A 14555-nucleotide genomic window follows, 5' to 3' on the forward strand; every position below is an offset into this window, starting at 1 on the left:
GAAAGCTGAGATTCTCAGAATTGTGAGCAGTGCATTAAGTATGGAATTAGATGTACCAATAAAAGATGGCTATCCCCCCCCCCCCGGGAATGTGAGCATAGCAGAGTATGGGAAGAGTCTGTGCTTTGTTTTGGTGCATGCGGGTCTACCTGAGTTAGTATTAAGACTAGACAATCGTTATTACATTTATATCCCACTTTTGTCATGGGAATCAAGGAGTTGTGTCCCATGGAAAAGACCTGCTAGCATGAGAGAGGACACCATTATTTCTGCCAACTCCCTCACCCAAGGCTGATCCTCAGCATTCAATTGCCCAGGAGCAGCATTGGGGGGGGGGGGCTTTAAAGTTACAGCAGGAGGAGATAAGCAGGAAGTTGTACTTTCGTGTCTGAAATTTATCCCAGATCCAACTAAAGACAATGTATATGTGATGGAATGTAAAGGGTTAATGCCTTTACAGAACCTTTGAATGACAGGCTGTTCAAATGGAATTTCATCAGTTAAAAAATGACAGTTGAAGAGACAGTTTAGAACTGACTGTGGATTGGGAAAGGGGCTGAAGGAGTGAATGGATCACAGTGGATCCCCATTAAAGCCAAAAAGGGGCAGAACTTCTAGTCAAGATAAACTCTGCCCAGTGAAAAGGAGATCACTCTTAAAAGAAGAGTGATCCCTGGGCTGTGTCAAGAGAATGATTTTGGGAACTTGGTTGTACATTTCTGCCTTCTAAACAAAATGTCAATGAAACTCAAAAACCTATGCTTGTGAGTTAAAGCAGAAACTGCAGAAAAGAGGCTCTAAGTTTCAAAGACCTTCTTGAAAAGCAAAAGCACTTGTTGGCAACATAGCTGAATTTAGTGTGATTACAAACCCATACATCCTACCTGACTTTCCCCCTTCCAAGTTAAATAAAATATTTTGTTTATTTTGAACTTTCAAAAGCCTCTCGTGTGCTATTACAGAATTATAATATAAAGTGATTTTATCTTTCCTCAAGTCCCTGTGATGGGCCAACATCAGAATTTATAACAACGTGACAGGGTGGAACAGCCATAGACAAATAAGAAGAAAATATAGGGACTGCTCAGCAAGAAGAGAAAATCCTATGTGTGAGGGAGGAATAGAGATCATCACAGTATGTAAACAGATCTTTTCCCATGAGACCCATCTAGTCTTAACATACTGTTTCACATTGGGGAAACAATTGCCAAAGGGGAAAATGGCATAGAGGCTGTGGCCTTCCAAACACTGATCCTCCGAGGTTTGCTGCCCCTAAATGGAGGTTCCTCAACCATGCATTTGTATAGTGCACTTTTAAAGTCATCTATGCTGGTGGCCATCACTGAGTTCATTGACATTGAAGTTCAGTTTAATTACTCTTTGGGTAAGGCAGTATTTCCTTTTGTCTGTAGTGTATTTTCCAACAACTTCACTGGGTACCCCCAAATTATAGTATTCAGGGAGAGAAAGAAAAAACTGCTACATCTAATTTTATAAACCTCTAATGTCTCTTCTTGTCTTTTTCATAGACTGAAAAGTCTCAGACTATAGTTCTTCCTCATAGGAAAGGTGTTCGTACCCCCTATTCATTTTGGTCACCTTGCTTTGTATTTATTCCAGCTCTGTAGTGTCCTTTTTGAAATACAGCCACCAGAACTGCATACAATATTTCAGATGTGGCCACACCATAGTTCCATAGAAGGGCATAGGGTTTTTTTATTTCAATATGCACTCTTACACTTCCCAATGTTGAATTTTATGTCATGTTGTCCACTCCCCCATTTTGAGATTCTTCTGTAGCTGTTCATAATCTGCCTTGATTTTCCCAACCTGAATAATTTAGTATTATCTGCAAACTTGGCTGTGGCATTACTGGTGACAATACTGCAAAAGCTGTCTATTCCAACTTTCTGCTGCCTACCATTTTATCAGTTTTTTAATTCATAAGGTAATTTGTCCTTTTATCCTCTGTAAGCAGTCCTGTCCTCTTATTCTATGATTGCCGAGCTTACTCAAGTCTGTTGGTGAGATACCTTTTGGACTATACTATACTGGATCACCCCTTATCCATATGCTTGACCTGCTCAAAGAACTCCAAAAAGTTGGTGTGATGGACAGATTAGGTTCCACCTCTCTCAAAGAGCGACCAATGGGAGCTGATGGAATGCTGGGGAGAGGGCAAACAGCCAGTTAGGGCAACTGGGAGTGAGACTGGCTGAATTAAACAGTGATAGAAGACCAGCTTAAGGTCAACTTGTAAGGAAGAATCCCTAATGCCTGAATAGGAAAGCAGAATTCAAAAGTTCAACTTTAGAGAAACTTAACAAGTTAACTCCTTGTTTGTGGTCTCAGGGAAAGAAACAAGTGTGCATGCACACATACATGGATACAAAGATCTTGGCCTCTCTATGTGTGTGTATGTATAAATGAATAATGTCTGAGGGAGCGGTGATTATTAAAGGGGGCTGGGCTATCCTATCTGGTGATGTCTCTGAGTGTGAGAGAGGACTCATGGCTTTCTGTGTTTTAAAAGAGGCACGATGGGTGATGAACTGTGACTGCCTGACCTATCTGTAACCCTGAACCTGAGGGAAAGAGGTTGTGGAGGGTGATAAGGACTCCTGAATAAATAAAAGGCATCATAGTTGCAGAACTTTCCTTTGAAGAAGCCATGCTGATTTTCCCTCAGCAGCCTTTGTCTTCAGTGTGCCTAATTCCCTCTTTATAGTTTCAACTAATTTATCTGGAACAGGCCTGCAATTCCTGGATGCCCTTTTTTAAAAATTGGGATGACCTTTGTTACTTTCCAGTAATCTGGCATGGTGATTAATTTTAGCAACAAGTTACTTGATAACAGATCAACAATTTCCCATTTGAATTCTTAAGAATCCTCGGGTGTATGCCATCCGAATTTTGTTTGCCTAGTAATCTTAGAACTTCATCTCCCATTACCTCAGTTTGACTCAGTTCTTCAGGCCCTTCCCCAAAACTGCAACTCTAGCATGGGTTGATTTCAATATGAAATCATTTTCCAGAGTAAGAACAGATGCATAGAATTCGTTAAATTTCCCTGCTGTCTCCCCATCTTCCTTAAGTAATCCTTTTATTCCTTTGTCATCCAAAGGCCCAACTGGTATCCTTCTGATATGTTTGAAGAAATGCTTATTGTTGGTATTAACATTTTTGGTCATCTACTCCTCAGTTTGTCTTTTTTACTTACTTTATTGTCAATTTACATTTATTTTGTGGAATTTACATTGATTGTGGAAACCTCACTTTTTACAGCAGTTTCAATGAAGTTGTATGATGAACTTTCCAGGTCTTATTCAAAATGTTTACAGCACCACTTTATATATATTTTTTCATTAAAAGCACCATTTTAATTATATTACATAGCTTATTTCAATGGAAAACTGTATAAAACACCGGATCATACATCTATCTGCCATCAATGCAAAAATGCAATCTGGTATAGTACTTGGTTGAAATACTGGAGCCATTAATTTTTCCTTTCTCCTAGGAGCACACAAGGCCTTTGATACATTACCTTTGTATGTATAAATGTACAGTACAACATACGTTTCTGTTGAGAGCATTCTTCAGTATCTTAATCTGTTTTCCAGAGCTTCCATTCTTTTTGTCATCTTGTCTAGTAATTATACATTAAGGAAAAACATGACAGGCCATTTAATAATGTTGCATAGTGTTGTATATGAGGTGTACCGAATTCTACAGTTTATTTCTGCCAGTGCAAAAGTACTTCTGGAAGAGGGATTGATTTTTGCTGACGTCTCTTTTTCCCATTGCAAGACTTCCCCTTCCCTGCCCATTATGCTTAACACTGTTCCTGGGAGTCCCTGAACCCCAGAACAAGGTTTGAGGGTATGTGGGGATTTACATGGTGGGAGGGATGGGACATGGGGGTTTATTTTAAAAACTCTGCTCATGGATCATTGGATCCACCATAGTATTATATACAGTATGTCATAGAAGTGAGTACACCCCATCACATTTTGTAAATATTTAAGTGTATCTTTTCATGTGACAACACTGAAGAAATGACACTTGGCTACGATGTAAAGTAGTGAGTCTTCAGCTTGTATAACAGTGTAAATGTGCTGTCCCCTCAAAATTACACAACACAGCCATTAATGTCTAAATTGCTGGCAACAAAAGTGAGTACACCCCTAAGTGATAATGTCCAAATGGGGCCCAAAGTGTCAGTATTTTGTGTGGCCACCATTATTTTCCAGCAGTGCCTTAACCCTCTTGGGTATAGTTTACCAGAGCTTCACATGTTGCCATTGGAGTCCTCTTCCACTCCTCCATGACGACGTCACGTAGCTGGTGGATGTTGGAGACCTTGCGCACCTCCACCTTCCATTTCAGGATACCCCACAGATGCTCAATAGGATTTAGGTCTGAAGACATGCTTGGCCAGTCCATCACCTTTATCCTCAGCTGCTTTAGCAAGGCAGTGGTCTTTTTGGAGGTGTGTTTGGGGTCGTTACCATGTTGGAATACTGCCCTGTGGCCCAGTCTCCAAAGGGAGGGGATCATGCTCTGCTTCAGTATGTCACAGTACATGTTGGCATTCATGGTTCCCTCAATGAACTGTAGCTCCTCAGTACCAGCAGCACTCATGCAGCCCCAGACCATGACATTCCCACCACCATACTTCAGTGTTGGCAAGACAAACTTGTCTTTGTACTCACCTGGTTGCCACCACACACGCTTGACACCATCTGAACCAAATACGTTTATCTTGGTCTCATCGGACCACAGGACATGGTTCCAGAAATCCGTGTCCTTAGTCTGCTTGTCTGCAGCAAACCATTTGCAGACTTTCTTTTGCATCATCTTCAGAAGAGGCCTTCTGGGACAACAGCCCTGCAGACCAATTCGATGCAGCGTGCGGTGTATGGTCTGAGCACTGACAGGCTGACCCCCCACTCCTAACAACCTCTGTAGCAATGCTGACAGCACTCATACATCTTATTTCCCAAAGCCAACCTCTGGATATGACGCTGAGCACGGGCACTCAACTTTTTTGGTTGACCACGGCGAGGCCTGTTCTGAGTGGAACCTGTCCTGTTAAACCACTGTATGGTTTTGGCCACCATGCTGCAGCTCAGTTTCAGGGTCTTGGCAATCATCTTATAGCCTAGGCCATCTTTATGTAGAGCAACAATTCATTTTTTTCAGATTCTCAGAGAGTTCATTGCCATAAGGTGGCAAGTGGAACTTCCAGTGACTAGTATGAGGGAGTGAGAGCGATAACCACTAACAAGTCACATGACACCAGGGAGGGAAAACGGCTACCTGGACCCCATTTGGACATTATCACTTAGGGGTATACTCACTTTTGTTGCCAGCAGTTTAGACATTAAAGGCTGTGCGTCGCATAATTTTGAGGGGACAGCACATTTACACTGTTATACAAGCTGTAGACTCACTACTTTACATTGTAGCCAAGTGTCATTTCTTCAATGTTGTCACATGAAAAGATATACTTAAATATTTACAAAATATGAGGGGGTGTACTCACTTCTGTGACATACTGTACTTAGACAATTTATAGTCTGCCTCTTAGCCCTATCAGGATCACCAAGGTGACTAAAACATTAAAACCATAGTACTATCAAAATTAATCATAAGCCATAACTAAAATATATGTATATAAAAATCAGACATCAGTTTAAAAGATAGGGTAGAGAGGAGGGATTGAGGGAACACCACACAAAGCAAAACAAAAAATAGTGACAGAACAGGACAGATGAATATCCTTGGTGCGGGAGTTCCACAGTCTTGGGACCATGACTGAAAAAGTCCTCAGGTTGCCACCCTCCAAATCTCAGAAGGCTGGGGCACCCAAAGCAGGGCCTCATAAGATGAATGTAGTGGCCAGGTAGGTTTGTATGGGAGTAAGCAGATCTGAAGGTACCTGACTGATTATAATGGTTAAATCCCACAAATTGCATGTAACAACTAGAGACATCTAGTTGCACATAACCTCCGCTGGAAGGTATATGCGGTTAGTTAACTGACCCACATCAGTATTGCTGTGTTGAGGTGGACAGGAACACTGATAGATGTAGCTGCTGTGAAGCCCTGCCTGGTGCAGAAAAAAGCTGACATAGTAACAGTGGCATATAGTAATTCCACTGAATACTTGGCAACCACATCTGTGACATGTATTTGTTCTAGCATAGCTGGCTTCTTGGAAAGAGTAAGAAGTAACACAGATTTGGATGGATGGTACTTTAATGATGCTGGCTATTCAATCCTATGTTGAGTAGCAGCTTTGCAGCAGATTGTTCTGCAGCAGCTGAGCAACTAAATTACCTAGCACCAAGTACTTCAGTAACTGTAGCAGCTGACACTGTCACTAAGTTCTGACATTTCTTAAAAGTAGGTTCTCTGTACATATAGTAGTATTCAGCTTTTAGTCATTGCTCAAGATCATCTGATCACAGGAACTCTGAAAAGGAAAATATAAGTAAATAATATGCAGCTCAGACTCTAAAGACTGCAGCTAGAGGGAGCCTGCTTCATGCTGTCACTACTAAACTTTGTTTGAAACCACAGCAGCGTTGGTGAAGTATTCAAGCTAGAATATTAGAAATCAGACTCTTGTATTGTGCTAAAAACATGCCACTATTACTGAAGGAAACAGCAAGACACCAGAAAGAGTATGTAACAGATACTGTGCTTTCAAATATTCTTTGTCTACTGTCCTTATTCCCCAGTATATATATATCAGTTCATGGTGATTCTGCACATCATGTCCATTTTCCTATTCAAAGAACCCCCTCCTTCAAACATACCAGAAGATTATCGGGGCGAGACTTCAAGGTGCAACAGCTTTCCTTTCTGATCCTACTCAAGATATACAGGAATGTCATAGAGCTATCAGACGTGCCTGGGACTGCACTTTTTTAGATGAATTTGCAGACTCCTTCAAATATGGATTTATTTCTTAATGCCAGACTATTCCCTTATTAGAATGGGGTTTGATTTTTTAAATCAAAGAACTTAAGAATTCATTGAAACAAGAACATGTATGTTAAAAAAGGATATGTTGTCTTGTTAGTTTTTTAACTTCAGCGTTTGCCAAATTCTGGAATGTCATAAGATTTTCACATTTGCATGGATCTTTCTTATCTTCTGAAGGATCTCCTGAATAGTAAGTGGAAAGTGACCATAACACACAAGCTAAGGAAACGGAATCATCCTTAGAACAAAGCCATTCAATCTAACCTATGCATACATTAAACTGTCATTAAATCAGCAATGTAGTATGCTGGAAACTGAAGGAAAAACTGGAAAATTTTTCATGACTAGATTTAGAATCTTAAGTTTAGCAGATTTAACACATAATTGGAAGTCCAATACTTTGCTGAAACAGCAATGAGTTGTGCAGAATTGCAGGCCGGATCACTGAAAGTTAAAACCAGGCAAGGGAAACGGTATCCATTACACTTTTATTTCATCTTTCCTCCACCTTACGATTCTCTCCTGTTCCATTTAACCCTCACAATAAGCCTGTGAGATAGATTAGGCTGAAAGATAGTGAGTGGCCAAGGTCACCCAGTGAATTTCCATGGCAGATTGGGGATCTGAACTATAGCTCGACATTAACCACACTATCACTGCTCTCACAGGTGTATGGGCCAGCTACATGTTCAACAAAGGGAATATTCTTGTAAGCAACAGCAGGTCTCCCACATGCACAAAACCAAGGTCACTGTTGAAGCTAATGTTTTACACTCACAAGACTGATAGTATCTAGCACTTGATTAATGCCTTCACATTTGTCCCATACTGAAGCAGATCCTGTAGAGTTCAGATTCTAAATGTTTATCGCTACATGAGAAAAACTGCAGTGCATAGGCAGAGGGACAGGAGGAAAGTGAGGCCTAGTCCTCACTGATGAGCCCAATCTGCATCGGGAATACATCAACTAGATGTCAGGTGGAGCCTCCCATGATTGGACACTTCAATAAGCTCTTTCCACACTGAAAACCAGATGTGAGGGATTAGTGTGACACTTGTAGTCTGAAGTGGTAGGAGTCGCCAGGACAAAGACTTACCGCCTTGATGAGAACCATTGGGTTGCAAAGCACTTTCTCAGCGGCACCAGAGATTGACAAGCTGAAGGAATGTGCTAGTGCCACTGGATTCAACCCTACAATGGACTGTCAAACCAAGGTGTGCTAGTGTCAGAGTTGTGTGTTTAAATATGGAGCTGTACCAGTTATTCCAAAAGGAATGGTTAGGGTCCACTCTTAATAGCAGAGGGATGTGAAGGAAGAGGAATGAACCCTGTCCAAGACAGTAGCAGCTTCCTCCTGACTTTTTCTTAGTGACATGCTCCTTAGCTGGGAGAAAAGTTCTTGGGGGAAATGGAGCTACATGGATTTAAGCTGAAAAATGTACTCCAAACACCTCACTAGTGTGCCCCTTTTGTAAATTTAAGTATCAAGAGCATCCTGATATCTCATTTGGCCCTAATTACCTCCTTTTGGAAGAAAGATGGGTCTGAAATGAATACAGTGCAACCCAATGCAGTTACTTCAGTCTAAGTTCACTGATGCAAATGTTAACTGCTTTCAGCAACGCTTTCCCCATATATGCCCCGGAGGTCATTGTGATCTGCTACACAACACCTCCTGACCACTCCTGGCCTGAAGGACATCCGACTTGTCTCAATCAGGGCTTCTGCTTGGTAGAATCAGCTCCCTATGGAGATCCGGGCCCTACCTGAGTTACTGCCATTTCATAGGGCCTGCAAGACAGAGCTATTCCGCCAGGCTTTTGGTTGAGGCAGTGGGTGTCCTATTCCAGCTCTTATTCCATTAGTTCGCCTCCCTTGACATCATGTCTTACTATGGTGCTTATTACTACCATCATTTTATTTTGGGCTGATAATTGTTTATCCTATATGATGTGCCCTTCCCGCCTATGATGCACTTTATTTTGTTGTTCTTACCTGTTTAATTTTAATGTATTGTTTTAACTCTGAATTTTAGGTTTTTATTGTTATTATTGTATGTTGTGATCCACCCTGAGCCCGTTTACGGGAACGGATGGAATATAAGCCTACTAAATAAATAAATACACTGCCGAACATCTGCCAAACCATGAAACTGCAGGAAAGCAATACAGATCAGTGAGAAAAGGTATGGTGTTAATAATCAGAGAGCCAGGTTGCTTTCCAGTTGCAATAGTTCTTGGATGCTTCTCCACAACACCACTGTCTGGACATCTCTCCATAGAGTTTTGTTGGTGTTTCTGTGACTTTTCTCAAACCTGTTTTGATAATATTTCCCAAATACTGTACTCAGAAGTTGGATTGAGGCAAGTGTGGAAAGGAAGGTACAAATTTGCATAGCTTCCCATCTACATCTGGTGTTATTTTCCCTTTCCCCACCTTAGCACCCTCCCAGTCAGGAAGCTTTTTCCTCTTCTTTTTAGAAATTATCAATAATAAATATATTGCTCTTTTTTCAAACATGGTAGTGATATACAAACTACTGATTAAAATAATAATGTCAAAAGGTGTGTGTGGGGAGAATCACTCTGTGTGAATTCTCCCAGTAGTGAGACTAAAACATGGCATTACCCCAATGAGGAAGCAGTCTCAAATTTGGGCTTTTCTGCATTTCCATTTTAAAGGTAAAAGTAGCCTCCAGTGCAAGCACTGAGTTATTACTGGCCCTTGGGGTGACGTTTTCTTGGCAGATTTTTTACAGGGTGGTTTGCCATTGCCTTAAATTTCTGACTCTTTGGGGTTTTCTTTCTATTCCGCTCCCTCTAGTGGTCAATTTGAGATCACACAACTTTATTTCCAGCATAGATCCAAGTAGGCTGCCGTATTGGTCTGAAGTAGTAGAACAAAATAGGAGTCAATTGCACCTTTAAGACCAACTTAGTTTTATTTAGAACATAAGCTTTCGTGTGCTCTAAGCACACTTCATCAGACGAGGAATCCGGCACAGTGAGCAGAGCCACGCATAGCTGGTAGGCAATGGCTCAGAATGTAAAATGGTACAGATTTAAGATCCAATGAATTACTATTCTGATTCCTCGTCTGATGAAGTGTGCTTAGAGCACACGAAAGCTTATGTTCTAAATAAAACTAAGTTGGTCTTAAAGGTGCAATTGACTTCTATTTTGTTTTATTTCCAGCATCTCTCTCTGAAGATTTAAACCGTTGGTTTTTATGCTGAAAATAAACTTGTCTGATATTGAATCACTCACCAGAAGGAGCAATCCCCCCGCCAAGAAACAGGAACTTTTTTGTTGTTGTCATCAAGTCATAGCTGACTTATGACAAACCCAGATGTTCTGAGGTTTGTTTACGAGCAAGTAAAATAAGAATGAGAAAGCCCCTTAAAAATCCTTGGGTGACCTTTGGCCAGTCACTGATTCACAATCTAACCCATTTAATTGGGTTGCTGTTAGGATAAAACAGGGAGAAGAAAAACCATGTATGCATCTCTGAGTTTCTTGGAGTAAGTACAGGATAAAAATGAGATCAGCTAAGGAAAAACATTGACATTTCCATAACCCTGGAAAATCAAAGGAAGTGGCTAATACCAATACACATGCTAGATGATGAATACTAGTACTAAATACTAGCATTAGTACACTGAGTAGTCTGGCACTCTCAATCCCACCCACCCCCCATTCTCCATATGCCTCTGCCAGAAGGCACTGAAGAAATTGTTAGCCATCTGTAATATAGGGAATATTTTTACTTTTTTGTTTTTAATTTAAGATATTGCATTCTTACTGTTGTTAGCTGCCCTGAGCCATGCTTGCAGGGAAGGGCAGTCTATAAATCAAAGATAATAAATAATATAAATAAATATTACCTGTGCAGGACACAAACAAATTTACCTGAAACTACTGTCGATCGTGACCGTTTTTCTTCAAAAAGGTATTTGTGGTGGACTGCAAAATTGGAACAGGCAAGAACATCTTTGATTGCTAGCATAGCTGCTTCGGGTTCTGCAGGAGAAACCACGCAGAAAGAGGTGGAGTTAAAATATTTACCAAGCCTTCTCTATTGTATATTATACAATATCTTACTGCAATTCAGCACTTTATTTAAAACATTTCCACTCCACTTTTCCACTCAATTAGAGCCTTCAAGGCAGTGAACAGTTAAAAAGACTATGAATACTAAACATATAAGCCATTTAACAAAAATATAGCAGTAGAAGGGTCATTAGGGAACACCAAACAAAACAATGAAGATAATGATAAAGGGAATTCCACAGTTTTGGTGCCACAGCCGAGAAGGCCATTTCATGGCCTCACATGGCAGGAATACCCAAAGCAGGACCCTACAGAAGTTATCTTGATGGTCAGGTAGGTTCATATGAGAGTAGGTGTACCTTCAGGTTCACAAGCAACTTAAAGTGAAAGAGATCAAACTAAGATAGCATCTTTCTGAAAGTTGTTTAGATTGACCCAGCACAGAAACAGAATATATTTTGTTTATAATATTTTCAGATTGTGGTGTGATGATAATGTAGCATGACTTTAGCGGAAACGAGTTAACGTAAAAAAAATGCATCTCAGTCTTACTTCCCCTGGAGAAGCAACAGTATAAAAATGCTTAGTGAATGATCAGTTGAAGTGGAAACTCAACATATATAAGGTGAAAATATCAGACCTTCAAAATATGAATCCATTAATCCTTCAGGTAAATCCTGATGGTATTTCAGAGCTGGAAGAAATATTGTCAAAAAGCAGTAAGAGTTATACAATGGAATTTGTTGCATAAGTCAATAATACATATAATGGAAATACGAAAGCAAAACTGATCGTATAAGCAAACGTTGCAATAAACATTGCTTTAAATAGAATTATTTTAAGACAATAGAATACATCAAAAAGGATTATTTCTATTTGTATGGTTTATATTTTCCCAGGTTTTTTGCATTCATCTTTCATCATATGTACATCTAAACAAATCTAAACTGGAGCTTAGAGACAACAATATTTCTGCTCACAAATTGGCAACAATGCCTCTAAGTCACAGAGGTTGCCAAAGACAATGGCTAGATTCAAATTACTGTAAATGGAGCAACAGTAGTGGAATAAGAATTTCTCCGTTTCCCCTGTCAGGGCTACTAGGGCCCCCTTAAATTCTACTCTTGGAGCTCAGGGGACAAAGTTGGGGAAGACAGCACAGGGAGCAGGGAACAACTGGCAATAAAACATCTGTTCTACAGGCTTACTGATTACACAGCACTAGGGTTATTTATCAGGTATTTTCTCAGCTGATTACTGAGTGGGTTACTGATTTGGCTATCTGAAAATGGCTGCCCTGAAAAATCCCCAAAAATATTTGGGATTTGTTGAGACTGCCAGATAGCCACGTTTAAAGGGCTCTCAGTCCCTTTAAATGCCTTTGGAGTACTCTCAGCCTGGAGAAGGCATTTAAAGGGACTCAGACCTTTAAATGCCTTCAGAGTTCACTCATGGCTTGCAAAAGGTATTTAAAGGGACCATGATCCCTTTAAATGCCTTCCCTCCTCCAAACAATGAAGGATGAGGGAGGCTCTGTTAAGCAATCTGGTTTAAATCGGGCTGCCAAGCAGAGCCTGCAGGAGAACTCTCCCTGCAGGATTGACTTCTGGGCAGGCTCTGTTGAGTAGTCCAATCTAAACTCCCTGCCCAGCAGGGAGGACTCTCTCTGCAGGATCGACTCCTGGGAAGCTCTGTTGGGCAGTCTAGTCTAAACTGGACTAACCAGTAGGGAGAACTCTCTCCACAGGACTGGTTCCTGGGTAGGCTCCTGAGCCCAGGATCAGAGAGGGCGGTGGAAGCTGCCTTGGCTGGGGCTAGCTCATCTTTGCAGCTCAGTTTCTAGCAAAGAGGAGTCAGCCCAGAATTGGCCAGGGCAAGTGAAGCTCACAACTCCACCACCCAACTAGTCCTCTTTTTTCTTCTTCTCAGGTCCACTGGACCTGAAAAAATTCAAGAACCTCAAATATTTCCTGAGTCCAAATACCATACTGGTATTGGGATTCAGGAATGTTGGGAAATACCCTTTTTTGATTCAACCAGGGGTGGCCAATGGTAGCTCTCCAGATGTTTTTTGCCTACAACTCCCATCAGCTCCAGCCAGCATGGCCAATGGCTGGGGCTAATGGGAGTTGTAGGCAAAAAAACATCTGGAGAGCTACTGTTGGCCACCTCTGTGTATCCAAATTAAAAAAAATACTAGGATTTTTTTGCACACCCCTACATACAACCTTTGGATCAGTGAAACAACTGCTGGGAGTGGAAAAATTAAGTATCTGAACTGATCCATAAAAGTCTGCGTAGCTGGAGGATGGCTGACAGTGGTGGGTAAAAATGGAATGGTGGTCAAAAGCTGAAGAAGAGCTTTACTTGATCAAACCAGTGGTCCATCTAGTCCAGCATTCTGCCGCTAATACCAAGAGAACAGGCAGGGTTTGGGGAGGGGAGGGGAGGGGAGGGACCTCAGCATGGTATAATGTCATGAAGTCCACCTTCCAAACCTGCCATTTTCTCCAGGGGGACAGATCTCTAAGTGAGGCTAGTTGGCGCTAACTAAAGGACATAAAGAGAAGGAAAGAGCACTGAAGAGCATTGTACTCTAGATAGGCTTCGAGCAGCTTTAGAGGTGCAGGAAACAGTTACACAGCAGAGGTGTTTAAGTTTTTTCAACAGTGGGCCACATGATCAGAAATTAGGGTTCCCAGATTCTTCCTGACAACTAGTGGAGGATTGGGGGGATTTACCGGGAGCAGCAAGAGGGCCCATTTGATGTGCAGTGACATCACTGCCCATGTGACCTGGAAGTGATGTTATCACTTCTAGGATGTCAAGTTACACTCTCATATTTGGGCAAAAGCTCTATGTTAAATTTGGCTTCTACCATATTGTTTTCGCCCAAATATCAGAGCAGTACCCTGATATGATGATGTCACTTCCAGGTCACATGAGCAGTGATGAAGATATATCGCTGCATCTTCCCCTTTTTTGAGGTAAGTTGGCCAGCTGACTGGCAACAGGGAGCCTATCAGGGAATCCTATCAGAAATTCATATGTGTACTGGCACATTAATTTTTTAATTGATACCAGTGATGAAGTATAGCCTCTTGACTAATCAAAAATCTGGATTTTTAGTAGTAATATAAAAGTAGTCCAAATAAGAGTTTAATAAAAAAAAATATTTGCTAAAAATCTTATATTGGCCAGGTTCTTGAGTCAAGCAGGATGCATTTGGCCTGTGGACCGATGTTGGATACCTGTGCTCTAGAAAAATTACATATGGAGAAACTCAGCTTTCAGTAGTCTATATCTGGATTTTTAGCCTATATCAGACACCATCCACAAGAATCTCAGGTTTCTGGAGGAGGGGTATATTGCCCTGGCATACTTTTTAGGGGGGGGGGGTTGGGTTTGTTTGTTTTTTTGCATTTGTGTGTGTGTGTGTGTGCCCCTGCCTGGAAGTCATGGTGACTTCATGGCAACCTACTGGGGCATGGAGGACATTTAGAGAAATG

General features: G+C 41.1%; 1 protein-coding gene across 2 annotated transcripts in view; it reads right to left on the reverse strand.

Annotated features, from left to right (window-relative positions):
- Positions 1-3511: 3511 nt before the first annotated feature.
- Positions 3512-14555, reverse strand: part of MATN2 (matrilin 2) — a 70921-nt gene continuing 59877 nt past the window's right edge. Inside the window, exons 17-20 of one of the 2 annotated variants that reach the window (XM_060243450.1) lie at positions 11687-11740; positions 10906-11016; positions 7081-7179; positions 3512-3652 (exon numbers count right to left, since the gene is read on the reverse strand). In XM_060243450.1, coding sequence (XP_060099433.1) covers positions 3600-3652; positions 7081-7179; positions 10906-11016; positions 11687-11740 — 317 coding nt within the window. In that variant the 3' untranslated portion in view covers positions 3512-3599. Of the gene's footprint in view, positions 3653-7075; positions 7180-10905; positions 11017-11686; positions 11741-14555 lie in introns of both variants that reach the window. The other variant, XM_060243451.1, reaches the window with a different exon arrangement.

The sequence above is a fragment of the Heteronotia binoei genome, chromosome 7, assembly GCF_032191835.1.
Source record: "Heteronotia binoei isolate CCM8104 ecotype False Entrance Well chromosome 7, APGP_CSIRO_Hbin_v1, whole genome shotgun sequence".
NCBI classification, from domain to species: domain Eukaryota; kingdom Metazoa; phylum Chordata; class Lepidosauria; order Squamata; family Gekkonidae; genus Heteronotia; species Heteronotia binoei.